Here is a 13,889-nt window from a genome sequence, read left to right on the forward strand (position 1 = left end):
AGAACATGTGATCAGGCATTAGTACCATGGAACACTCTCATAGGTTAATGCAGTCATGTGACAGTAACAGGAAGTGTACACACCCTCTCCTTTACTGGGGCAGATCTCACAGGGGTCTCCCCAGCCTTGACCCGGCATCACGGTACAACAACATGCTTCTTTGGACGTGTTCTGAGGCTTTGGAGCCAGGCAGCGGCCGTTCTCAAACTTGGTGTAGCAGTAGTTCACACGGTTATCTGAGGTCCGGATGTGGGTGGGGACACAGAAACGGAGAGGGAAAACCAGCGTTATTACAATACTGAAATAATACATCATGTTTTAGGTTAGGCTCGGTTTATTCAGTCATCATCCAGAATACAGAAAATACAAACAATGAGCCTGATTTGAAGTCAACCCAATGAATTCTGTTGAGTCTGAACATGCTGAGGCAGAAGCTAAACACTTGTACATGCCTCCATTTGATTTTTATTTATTTATTTTTTTAATTTAACCTTTATTTACCCAGGCAAGCAATTAAGAACAGATTCTTATTTACAAATGCAGCCTGATCAAAGCGCAATGGCTCCTTGAGGGGTAGGGGGTGAGGGGGCTAAAAGTAAAAACAAGGTTAAACAATTACAGAAACAAACAGTTAATAAATAAATACATTAAAACAGTAACAGTGAGACACGTAAAAGACAAATACTCAACAGGTGCAACAGTCAACTACAGTTTGTTCCAGGTTTTGCTTAAAAACAGTGAGAGATGTGAGGACAGTGAGTTTGAGGGTGTTTTGTAGAGTGTTCCAGTCGTTAGCTGCAGCAAATCGGAAGGTGCTGTGATCGAAGACAGTGCAGGCTTTGGGAATAGTGAGTTTGATGAGATTACTGGACCTAAGATTGAGTGCAGAATGGGAGAGGTGCAGAAGGGAGGGGAGGTAAAGAGGGGTTTTTCTGAGTAAGGTCTTGCAAATGAGCTGGAACCAGTGGCGGAGCTGTCTGGTGTGGAGGGAGGTCCAGTCAAGTAGGTTAGACAGGTCACAATGGTGAGATGAGAAAGGAGCGCCTGTGGCCAAACAGAAGGCAGAATGGTGGAGAGGGTCAAGTTTGCTGAGGGTGGAATGAGAAGCCATCCTATAGATGGTGTCACCATAATCAAATATGGGCAGGACGGTCGTTTTAACAAGTGTGTGTTTGGCTGAACGGGTGAAGAAGGTCTTATTCCAGTACAGAAAGCTCAAGCAAGCTTTGACTTTGGACTGCAGGTGCTTAATGTGGGTGGTGAAGGAGAGGGACGAGTCCAACCAGAGACCCAGGTATTTATAACAGGTCACAAACTCCGATTCAGAGCCATCGGCACAGAGGATTTTAAAGGCAGTGGTGGAATCATGTTTCTGCTCAAAAATAATGCATTTGGTTTTCTTGGTGTTGAGGGAAAGATGAAGGCTATGAAAATACTGCTCGATAGAACTGAGACTGAGTTGTAGTGTGGATGCTGCCGAGTGGAGAGAGGGGCTCTCTGAGTATAAGGTGGTATCACCAGCATATACGTGGATCTTGGAATTACCGGCGTTCTTGGCTACATCGTTAATGTAGATGGAGAACAGCGTTGGACCCAGGATGGAGCCTTGGGGCACTCCTTTAGTGATCGTAAGAGGGTCAGACAAGATGTTTTCAGTCTTCACTTGCTGAACTCAGTCGTTTAGATAGCTGGCGAACCAGTTGTAGGAGTGTGATGACAGACCAATGCTGGTGAGCCTCTGCAGGAGGATGGAGTGAATGACAGAATCGAAGGCCTTAGATACATTGATGAAGGCAGCGATGCAGATCTGCTTGGAATCCAAGGAAGTAACAATATCATCCAAAACCTTCAGAGTAGCTGTGGTGCACCTGTGGCCTGGCCAGAACCCAGACTGCAGGTTGGACAGAATATTGTTTGAAGCCATGAAGTGGCTAAGCTGTCTATGAACCAGTTTTTCTAGGACCTTGGCCAGACATGGCAGAATGGAGAAAGGTCTGTAGCAGTTGGGGTCAGAGCCTGAGCCATTTTTAAAGAGTGGAAAGACCAGTGCGGAGTTCCAGTTTGTAGGAAAGACAGACAGCTCCAGACCAGCTCGCGACCCACCAGTTGAGCACCACTGCTTTAAGGAATATTAATTCACAGGAATTTCATGCAGTAACTGATGATTATGACGATGATTTGTACCTTATTAAAAAGTCTTACCTATACTTCAGGTTACAGTGAATAAAATAAATCTGTACAACTGGTTGTTTAAGCTGAAAGAACATTTAGTTTGGATCTGGAATGTTCATTTTGTGACTAAAGTGCTGGCGAATGATCTGAGGCTCAGTGGTCGGTGCTTGCCGTTTACTTTCTCTGCTTCTGAAGGTTCTTGTTCTTCTCATTTGTGTAATGAGAAGCATATGGTGGTTCTCTTCTGCTAGCACCGGCCTTCACTGGACTCAACACAAATAAGCAGTCACACACACACACACACACACACACCTGGCTCTAAGGCAACAATCACATCCATGAACACCTGGCGCTGTGCAGAGAATGTCAAAGAGTGTCATGTTACTTTCATCCATGAAACTGATTTGTCAGCCTTTCTGCAGCAGATTTACGGCGCTCTGTGCACAGCTGTTCGCCAACTGTGTCATGAGAGCAGATACATGTGTTTCTGCACATGTTTATGTGTGTTTGACGTTCTGTCACATCTATTAGACAGCAAACAGTTTGGAATTTGTGTGCATGTATTTGAAAGTGGTGACTGTTTTTATTTCAAATATCATTGCTGTGTAATGAGAGAACATATTAAAGGGGTTCTGCTGCTTTCAACGTTCCACTTTAAGATCAGTAAGTAAGTCATTTTAGATTTCTATCACCTTCATACTAGTTTAAATAAGGAGAAAAAGTGGGAGGATGCACCCAAACACCCAAAACTCTTGGGTGATGGCCAAGGTTCTAATAATTTTGGATTTTTCATTCTAGTTTAGTTTTATTTAGTTTTGACTTTTTTTTCTCTAATTCAGTTAGTTTTAATTCGTTTTTAGAGCAGGTTTGCTAGTTTTTATTAGTTTTCATTTTTTCCTAAATGCTTCGTTTTAGTTTAGTTTTACTATTAATTTTAGTTTTGTTATATCTTTTCTCTTCTTCTCCGTCGTATTCAAATAAATCCCAGACAGGACTCTGCTGCTTTCTCCCAACTTTAGTCTCCATGTTTCCAGGTAGAGTGGGGACCAGAAGACGACTGGAAACCACAAGTGACAGACTGTGAAGTACTGTATGGTGCCGCTAGCTAAAATTGCTAGAGCGAAATAAATCGCTTTCGTATCAATCCGACATTGACAAAGACAAAAACTAAGGGAATTTTTATCCGTTTTAGTTAGTTTTGTAAGCACACAATACAGTTTCAGTTAGTTATCATTTTTTTTCTTTTAATTATAATTTTTATTTATTTCAGTTAAGGGAAATGTTTTTTCAATTCTAGTTTTCATCATTTTGTTAGTTTTTGTTAACGATAATAACCTTGGCGATGGCAGATGTTTGCTGTTGGATTTCTGATATTAAATGAAAGTAACATTAACAGAAATAAAACTGTATTTATTATTTCTGCTAGAAGGTTGTTGTTTTTTTTGTTTTTTTTTAAACAGATGCTGCGTTTCCCCACAGATACAATATACAATGCAATGGTAACTTCATAATCTGTATTTTATTCTTCTATTTTGGTTTTATTTATTCTTCTGTGCAGCACTTTGGTCCACTGCGGTTGTTTTAAAGTGCTTTACAAATAAAACTGAATTGGACTGAATAATCAATTCAGTTTTTATATTTCTCATATATGTGTGTATTTCTCAGTGTATTATGCTGTAATTAAAACACAATTATCCTATCTCACAGTTAAGTTTACTCTCTTCTCCTTTATTCTCAATCCCCCTAAAATCTGACAATACAAAATGTTCTAACACATGTTGAGTGTAAAACCACAACATGAAACCATTTAACAAATCATCCATTAAAATCTCAGCTGTGAAATACATCAATACTAAGGCAATAATTAGTCTCACAGTGGTGACAGAAAGAACAGAATAATAGTAATAAGAGCCTTATATTTTCAAACAGATCATTAATGAGCGTCTTCCTGGTCATTAGTACACATACCATGTACTGTTGTTGCAGTTGGATTCAGGTCAGAAACATCTGTTATGTGTCATCCCACTTGGTCTCCACATGTTTCCTATCTCTCCTATCGACTATCCATAAGGACTTTAATAGAAACACATCATTAAAATGATATTCTCTGTGTACTGGGGTTTTGTCTTCTTTTGTCTATGTTTGAAAGTCCTCACTAGAGTGTGTTAATGGTTCCTATATTATGACTGTATGTGTGAGGCAACGGTCCAGACCCAGTCTATGCATAATAAGCTGATGTTTGGGGGTTTTTGGAGTTTTTGTGTGTGAAAGCAGTGGTGTAGTCCAGGGTATACAGCAGTATACGAAGTATAACTACTTATTTTTCAGTCATATACCCTCTTCTAAATCCCCCTGATGCTCCATTCAGTCGTATCTGCAGCCAAACTGCCCATTTTTTACTCTCAGGTAGTGAAGCCATGACCCGCCCTCCTCTGCCTCTAGTTGGCTAGTACTCGCTGCCTCCGCTGATTAGATTGGTTTAAACTTTAGGCATGAGGACTGATGAGCCAATCAGAGGCAGGTCATGCCGAAGAAAATAATGCTAACTTAGTGCCAGAGCCACATCTCTGCTTAGCGATGACCACCTCTGGAACCTGATTGGACACCTCAGGTGTCAGTGCCACCCCAGTTGATTGACAGGTCACTAAACGTCTCGTTGAAAGATGCGCAATTATTGGAAATTCGAACATTAAAGGCCGAATAAATGTCTTTCAAGTGAGTGACACATATGGAGAGAACCTACTTTGATGGAATCCATAATTCTGAGGTCAGTTTTAAGGTGTTTTCAGAATGAGTCACTGTTTTAAATGACTGGTCACATGACTGCACATTTAGAGGAGAAGAGATGGTGTCGCCAATAGTTAAACTGTGTGAGTAGACTAACGTTATGAAAGTCTAACATTATGAAAAGCTAGCATTATGAAGGCTAACGTTATAAAGGGCTAATGTTATGAAAGGCTAATGTTATGAAAGGCTAACGGTATGAAAGGCTAACATTATGAAAGGCTAACGTTACAAAAGACTAACGTTATGAAAGGCTAACGTTATGAAAGGCAAACATTATGAAAGGCTAATGTTAAGAAAGGCTAACGTTATGAAAGGCTAACATTATTCTATGTTTTCCTCCTGTTGAATCCATTTCCATTCATACAGTATACTCGTGTGTCCAGTAAAACCTACAAACTGCTCCTGACCAAGTCATGATCATTTTATAATAGTGAAAAAACACTACTGATGGATTTTTGGGTAAACTAAATACAGTAGTCTGAAATGTCACTGTTTCTAAAACGGTATTTTTCTGGACTACTTAAAAAAAAATTTAAAAAAGGGAAAAAATTGAGAGCATACCCACTTCTCCAGGGACCACTACACCACTGTGTGAAAGTATAATAGAGTGTGGATGAGAGTATAGTAGTGTAAGTGAGAGAGTATAATAGTGTGTGATAGAGTACAGTTGTGTATGAGAGTATGATGTAACTTGTGAAACTAAGTATGATTACTGCCTAAAGGACCTACCATACTATATTGCACATTCATTCCTTCATTTTCCGAAATCCTTTCAGGATGGTTGTGGGGGTGCTGGAGCCTATCCCAGATACCGATAGGTTCACCTGGACATGTCACCAGTTCATCACAGAGGATTACCACACATGTGTTTGTCTGGTCTGGACCGGCTCTGAATGCAAAGTGTCATGAGATCAGTTTTGTTATGATTTAAAATTTGATTTGATTTCCATAACACATTGAGTAATGACATTAAGTTCTTGTTTGTTAGTGGTTAGGTGAAAGGTGACTTGACCTATTTAGGGTTGTTTTTCTGTTGTATTGGGTAAAACTCATGTATGTGATTTTTTTTTTTTATATATATAAAACTGACAATAAAAGAACAGTGAAAAGCTGAACAGTCCTCATTTTCCTTTATGTTACTTCCCTTAAACACAGACCAGACTAAACACCTACTGCTATTTGGACCAGAACCCCCTGAAAGAAGAGATCTGGTATCTCACTGAGTTCTTCCAGGCTACATAAAGCATAGTTAAATAATGTTAAATAATAATGTTAAATAAATGAATAAAAAGGCAGTGTACTAGAACAGGTGTGTCGCATTTTAACGTGCAGAGACATTTTTTTTTTCAACAGTGTTTCATCAGTGGATGAGAATAAAAAGCAAACTGCAAATTACTTACCAAGATTAAAAAAACTAGATTTAGAAGTGTTAGATAACTTTTCTTGTTTTAAGAGTTAATTTCTTATTTTAAGTGTTCATACATCTGTAGACAGGCTTATTTCTACATTTTCTACCCAATCCTGAATTCAAGAAATCTTCTCCAGTGAAATCCTCCTCCTGCTTGGACAGATATTCCAGTTGTTTCAAGGACTGTTTCCCTCAGATTTAGTTTTTCTCTAGTTTTTAGACACCCTTTTTTGCAGTGTACATTCCAGTGTATGTGTGGACTAGGTACTGGTCAGGGTCTTTCTGTATTTCAGTTTGGATTCTTGAACAAAAACAAGGCTTTTCTCACAGGGACAGGCTTTATCCTTGTTAAGAAACCTTGATCTCTTTTACAGTCCATGTTTCTCTCTCTCTCTCCACCCAGCTCCTCCATGTTGGACAGAAAAGTGAAATGCAAACTGTAAACTGCCTCAATGAACTGATGATGTCATCACTTCAGTGTTTGGATGGGGAACTCCCCGACAGAGGACTCAGCACACCCCCACCCAGCCTAAAAACACACACACACACTGAAGTAAAGAACTGGAAAAGTGATCTGATGTGAGCCACCCTTGGCCTTGGTGAGGCAGCAGCAGCAGAACCAGCTGGAACACAGTGTGCTATCATGATAGAGCAGGAAAAGCTCCCTCCCCACCCCCCCCACCGCTACCGCTTCGTCTCCCCGAGCACTCAAAGACAGACTACACAAATTCACCAGTATTTACAGTTTGCTCTTGAAACTTGCTGCATAGTTTGATCCGGTCTTGGTTCTTGTCCCGCTCACGTACTTACCCAAACATCTGCGTCCGGAGGCGGAGAGCTGGAAGCCCTCAGGACACAGGCAGGTGAAGCTGCCCTCGGTGTTGGAACATGTGCCGAACAGACACATCTCAGGTGACTGGGAGCACTCGTCAATATCTGGAACACACACACAAGCACCATTAACCACCACCGAGCCATGCAACGGCAGCGTGCACAATTATATCATCACAAAAGACTGTAATTAAAAAGTCCAATGTATGTGGTGATAATTTGGATTCACTTAAACCAAAGAAACGGATGTGCAGCATAAACCATAAAAAGCATTTGGGCCTGATTAACTAAGATCGCAAATAACGGGCGCAAATGTGCTTGCTTGTGCTAAAATATGCCCGTGCTATTGATTTGCATGTCAGGGGTGATCAACTAAGATTGCCTGCGCAAATGACAACAGGCGCAAAGTCTTGGAGACCGCCCTAATTAAATGAGGATTTTGCGTGCGCTATTGGTTGTCGTCATGGAGACAGTGCACTGTATAAACTGCTGTGGGATATGCCAGCACTCATAAATATGAAGTTGCTCTTTTTCCACACAGAGGGGTGAATGGGCATTTCTCTGTTGTTGTTTATCAGTGGTGAAGTGTGTTATTAGTGAAATAAAAACCTTCTCTCTTTATGTCGCTCTGTATGGAGAATGAAAACATTTAAGTCCGTGGGCATGAGAGAAGACCCTCCACATCAGTGCTTATATAGGTGGTTCAGGAGCCCAGTCACAGCACCGTGGACAGCACTGTTTGTGTGTGTCTGTGTGTGTTGTGCTGCACTAGAACCCGTCCCGTTTGGTCTCCCTTGCATGCACATGGTGGGAAGGAGAGGGAGGGGGAGGGGGAGGGGGAGGGGGAGGGGGAGGGAGAGGGAGAGACAGACAGACAGACAGACAGACAGACATCTCTCAGGAGTCGGTCCTGGTCTAATGGTGGTGTGCCACTGCTGGAACTGGGCATGGGGGGCAAGCCCATAAAGTGGGGGGCCATATGTCTCAAATTATTATTATTTTTTTTCTTCCATCAATCCAAAAATGTTGATGTGATCAGAACAGATTGGTTCTCTGCGTTGCCTTTGGTTGTGCCTATGCCTCGTCTTCGCCACAACTACTGTAGCCAGTTTTGTGCAAAGTTAAAACCTGCCTTTCAGACACACTAAATTTAGATGCAAAATCAGCCACCGCAATCAGTTTCAGGTTTGGTAAATCACATTGCTAAATAAATATTTCATTTACTCCTCCCAATAATTTTACGTGTTCTGGCAGAAACGCCCATATTGCATATTCATCAGGGCAAACACGCTAAATGGGTTGCGTGAGCTATTTGCCCATTTGAGAGGCGCAAATCTCGGTGCGCCCTGTTAGTAGATAAGCTTCAAAATGTTTTTGCGTGCACAGTCAAGTTTGCGCATGTTTTTACACCTTTAGTAAATCAGGCCCTTTGAGTTTAGATTAACTAGTTTGTACTTTTTAAGCAACAGCCCAGCAAATAAAGTCAAAACACAAACAACATCATAGAATTAGTGCTGTCAAACGTTTCGGCTGTTTAATCAGATTAATCACAGGGTTACAGTTCTCTCACTTCATAGGAGTTATGGTCAAAATTATGTTTTTTGGTGTCCAAACCGCCTTGACCTTTGACCTCCATAATAGAATATAGTTTGTCTTTTGGTGAATGAAAACATCCGTCTGTCTTGGCCTTGACGTTAACCGTTTGGTGACCAAGGTTTCTTCAGATCGCCCTCGTATTAAGCCCTTTCACACATATTGCCTTTTAAATGCAATGATGAACACGCCTTCTTTTAGAAAAGTGCGGTGAGTGCTTCTAAAAAAAAAAAAAGAGAAGGAATACAGGAATGTTTTTGCATGAGGCTCAGTATGACTTTTTCACCATATCATTCCGTCATGGGAACAAAACTATCTACAAAAGAATCCGTGTAAACAATTCAATGTAAAATGCATTCCTGATAAGTACCATCACAAATCCACCCTGCAGTGATTAATTGGCATGAAGTCTGTCTAGAGCTATTGTCATGAAGGGATGAAGTCATCCCAGTACGTCATGGTTTATCCAAATGTGATAAACCGCACTGGAATCTCAGTAATAGGTACGAGGATAAAGATGTATTATGTGGAATTCTTCCCGTCACGTGTTTGTCGATCACGACGACCAGCTGCTGCAGTTACCGACGCTGAGAATTCATGACTTTTCCTCTCACTTCCAAGAACAGAGGAATGTGTCGAAGTCTGCCGAATATCTCTTCATCAGCCCCGCTGTATAAACAATCCGAGGGTCCTGGCTCGGGCCCACTCCCACGTGTGAAACAGAGCAGAGGGGCGTTAGAAATCAGCCGGCGGCCGACAACCAGGGCGAGGCAACGAGTGCTTCATTCTATCCTTGTTCAAAGGAGTCGAGCTGGTCTGAGATGTCGTTTATATGTGTGAGCACAGTATAAGTGTGGCGTACAGAGGTTTTATTACTTTCACTGTACTGATTATTGACTGGAGTCACTGTGTAAAAAATGTATTTGTTCTACAATTATATATATACAGGGTGGGGAAGCAAAATTTACAATGAACATTTAGTTGTTTTTTCTCAGCAGGCATTACGTGAATTGTTTTGAAACCAAACATATATTGATGTCATAATCATATCTAACACTATTATCCATACCTTTTCAGAAACTTTTGCCCATTTGAGTAATCAGGTAAGCAAACGTCAAAGAGTGTGTGATTTGCTGAATGCACTCGTCACACCAAAGGAGATTTCAAAAATAGTTGGAGTGTCCATAAAGACTGTTTATAATGTAAAGAAGAGAATGACTATGAGCAAAACTATTACCAGAATGTCTGGAAGTGGAGGAAGCAACAAAAAACGTACCAAAGCTTTTATTAAAGCTCTCAAATCCAAATCAAACCAAAACACTTGTTGTCAACAAGTGTTTTTGGCGTACTTGTGTAAGATTTAACGTCAAATCATATTTTACTGCATTTCTAACAGTCTTGTTGTCTACCTCAAGTTCAATTGCCATTTTTCTCATGGATTTGGTTGGATCCTTTAGGATTTTGGATTTGAGAGCTTTAATAAAAGCTTTGGTACGTTTTTCGTTGCTTCCTCCATATGTCCATACAGACATTCTAACTCATCAACGCCATGATCCGGTTCAATGACCAGCTATCCCAGCCGCAGCGTTGCAGTGCGGACAAACTAGCAGCCTTCAAACAAGTGTGGACAGGAGGAAAAGGGCAATTAACTGACAATTAATAACTTAATCGAGCAAATTCTTACAGACAATTAATCGTTAGTCGATTAACTGTTTACATCCCTAATGGTGACTAAAGTTGGGAGAAAGCAGCAGAGTCCTGTCTGGGATTTATTTGAATATGACGGAGAAGAAGAGAAAAGATACGACAAAACTAAAATTAATTCTAAAACAAAAGTAAAACTAAGCATTTAGAAAAAAATGAAAACGAATAAAAACTAGCAAACCTGCTCTAAAAACGTATTAAAACTAAGTGAATTTTATAAAAAAATAATAATAAATAAATAAATAAATAAATAAATAAATATAGGTTCTAATAGTTTTGGATTTTGCATTATAGTTTAGTTTTATTTAGTTTTGACTTTTTTTTCTCTATTTCAGTTAGTTTTAATTCTTTTTTAGAGCAGGTTTGCTAGTTTTTCATTAGTTTTATTTTTTTTGTAAATGCTTAGTTTTAGTTTAGTTTTAGTATTAATTTTATTTTGTCGTATCTTTTCTCTTCTTCTCTGTCGTATTCAAATAAATCCCAGACAGGACTCTGCTGCTTTCTCCCAACTTTAGTCTCCAGTTTTCCAGGTAGAGTGGGGACCAGAAGACGACTGGAAACCACAAGTGACGGACCGTCAAGTGTTGTATGGTGTCGCTAGCTACAATTGCTAGATCGAAATAAATCAATTTCATATCAATCCGACATTGACAAAGATGAAAACGAAGTGAATTTTATCCATAATTTTTATAAGTTTTAGTTAGTTTTGTAAGCACGCAATACAGTTTCAGTTAGTTATCGTTTTTTCTTTTAATTATACTTTTTATTTATTTCAATTAACAAAAATGTTTTTTCAATTCTAGTATTCGTCATTTCGTTAGTTTTCATTAATGTTAATAACCTTGGTGTGGTCCATACATAATGTCACTTACACTAGCATGAAAATGAAACTGAAACTTAACATACTTTCAACGTCTGACTCCTGACTTCTATGCCTCTCTTATTCAGTGGATCTTACATGAAATTTTCACAACTTCTAGCCTGTATCCACTGGACCCCCTCCTCTGCTCTATGGGCCCCCCACAAACGCTGGGTCCCACGAATTTGTCATGTTTACCCCCTCTTATCAGTGCCCCAGTGTCCAATGGAAAAGGGACTAATGCCAGTAAGAGGACTGGTTTTATGCCACCATACCTTCACAGGTTTCCTCATGGAGGAAGTAGCCCGGCGGGCAGATGCACCTGTACGAACCATCCAGATTCAGACACGTTCCTGCTCCACACGTTCCTGGATTAACGGCACATTCATTGATATCTGAGGAAAAAAAATGCAAAAAAAAGTGGTTAACAAGTACTGTCCAGTGTTAAAACTGAAAACTGTCAGAACTGTCAGAGGACATGGACTGTCATCAAGGCCTCTCCTCCTCCTGTTCTAAATATTACTACAAATGATGACCTATGTCAGGGCTCTCAAACTCATTTTCTCTCAGGTTCCACATTCAGCCCGATTTGATCTGCAGTAGACCGAACCAGTAAAATAATAACAGAATAACCTATAAATAATGACAACTACAAATATTTGTCTTTGTTTTAGTGCAAAAAACCCCATTAAATCATGAAAATACTTACTTTTATAAACTATTCAAACATAAAAGATGTGAATAACCTGAAAAAACTGAAATTTCTTAAGAAAAATCAGTGCAATTTTAACAATATCCTGCCTCAACTTATCATTTCTCCATGTGCATTATGGATCAGATCTACAAAGACACTAAACACTGAGGAACAGGAAGAAAATAGTTCAAATTGTGCTGAATTTTCTTTAGACATTTCAGGTTGTTCATATTTGTTCAGGTTATTCACATTTTATTGTTACAGGATAGTTTGTAAATGTAAATATTTTCATCATTTAATGTTATTTTTTGCACTAAAACAAAGACAAAAATTTCAAGTTGTCATTGTTTACAGACAAAATGTAATATTATTTCTTTCACATCAAAGTGAGAAGAAAATCTGGAGTCATTCTTTTTTGTCGGTTATTCTGCTGTTATTATTTGACTGTAGATCATATTGGTCTGTATGTGGAACCGGAACTAAAATGAGTTCCACAGCCTTGACTGTGGAATTTTTGCACTTTGCAAATCCATCCTGTGGGCCGCATTGGACCCTTTGGCTGGCCGGATTTGGCCCCCGGGCCGCATGTTTGACACCTGTGTTTTACATGGATATGAGAAAAAAGCTAATAGTTGATGTTGTATCATCACAGCCACACCTCCACCCACCGTCCATGATGGAAAATTATTGTCAAAAGACAATTAAAGTTTCAAATCTTTTAATCAAATAAACGTTATCTTTGTTTTTACGTGTGATACAATAATCACACAATTTCTTATTACATAAATGTATGTTTTTCTTTTGTAAAGTCTGTAATACTTGGTGCAAATGGAGTAAAACTTTAGCTCCACGTTCTTTATTTAATTAACTGAGGCTCCGCCCACAAATACACTGATGTCCATAAAGTTGGAATGATTTTGTTTTCAGACACATTCCTCTTTTTATTCCTGTTTCTACACATCAGTAATCACTTTTGGCCAGGTTTTATGATTATATACTGAATCCCAGTGGCACTTTTTCTATCAAGAATCAATCACAGCTTCACAATCATTTCATGAGAAGAGATAAAAATATTTCATTCCAACTTTATGAGCAACAAGTGTTCAGAGAACGCAAACCTCTGCCAAGCACCTCGAACGGTGTGCATGTGTGGATCGACTATTTCTTTTTAAATTAAACAGTTTCAAGGTTGTTCCATACAGCAGAAAAAGTTGAACCTTGGTACCAGTCATGTGTATGTCACATTATATTCAGTGATTAAAGTGTTCCGATTTTTGCTGGAAATCCGTTTTTTCCTGAAAACTGACCACATGTTCCGGTAAATTAAATGTGTCCAGATCATTTCCGTCTGGTTTGGCAACATTTCAGCTGGAAAATTACGCATAAATCGCTCTGAAAAGTGTAAATTATGTTTATTTGGGTCCGTCTCATGGGTGCGGCCATATTGCTTTCTTCTCCATTCGTCTCGACCAATGAGATGTTTGTTTACAAGGCCAAACTTGTATCGACAGCACTGATTGGTCTGTTGATGACACCTGGTCCGTTTCAGGCCTCTGGAGACAAGATGGTGGATTTGCTTTGAGTGTTTTACCGCCAATGTATTTGGTCTAAATATTCTGTGAAATCATGTCAGAATTCATTGTCCTTCAGCGTGGGGACGAACTGAAGTGTGAGGCAGGAATCAAAAATAAGTTCAAGTGGTCCTGGCTCGAGGAAACTGATAGAAATGGCGATTTTCTGTCACAGTACGTCCGGAAGACAAGCAAACCAGGTTTGTTACTCATTGAAGTCATTCAGAAAAGTTCAGGTTTTTTTTTCTTTCCTCACTGTATATTAAATTC

General features: G+C 39.5%; 1 protein-coding gene across 1 annotated transcript in view; it reads right to left on the bottom strand.

Annotated features, from left to right (window-relative positions):
• The window catches only part of LOC115417141 (fibrillin-1-like), a 94,984-nt gene that overhangs the window by 31,572 nt on the left and 49,523 nt on the right, over nt 1-13,889 (bottom strand). Inside the window, 3 exon segments of the mRNA XM_030131148.1 lie at nt 84-236; nt 7,178-7,303; nt 11,630-11,749. Coding sequence (XP_029987008.1) covers nt 84-236; nt 7,178-7,303; nt 11,630-11,749 — 399 coding nt within the window.

Source organism: Sphaeramia orbicularis, chromosome 3 (assembly GCF_902148855.1).
Source record: "Sphaeramia orbicularis chromosome 3, fSphaOr1.1, whole genome shotgun sequence".
Lineage (NCBI taxonomy): Eukaryota > Metazoa > Chordata > Actinopteri > Kurtiformes > Apogonidae > Sphaeramia > Sphaeramia orbicularis.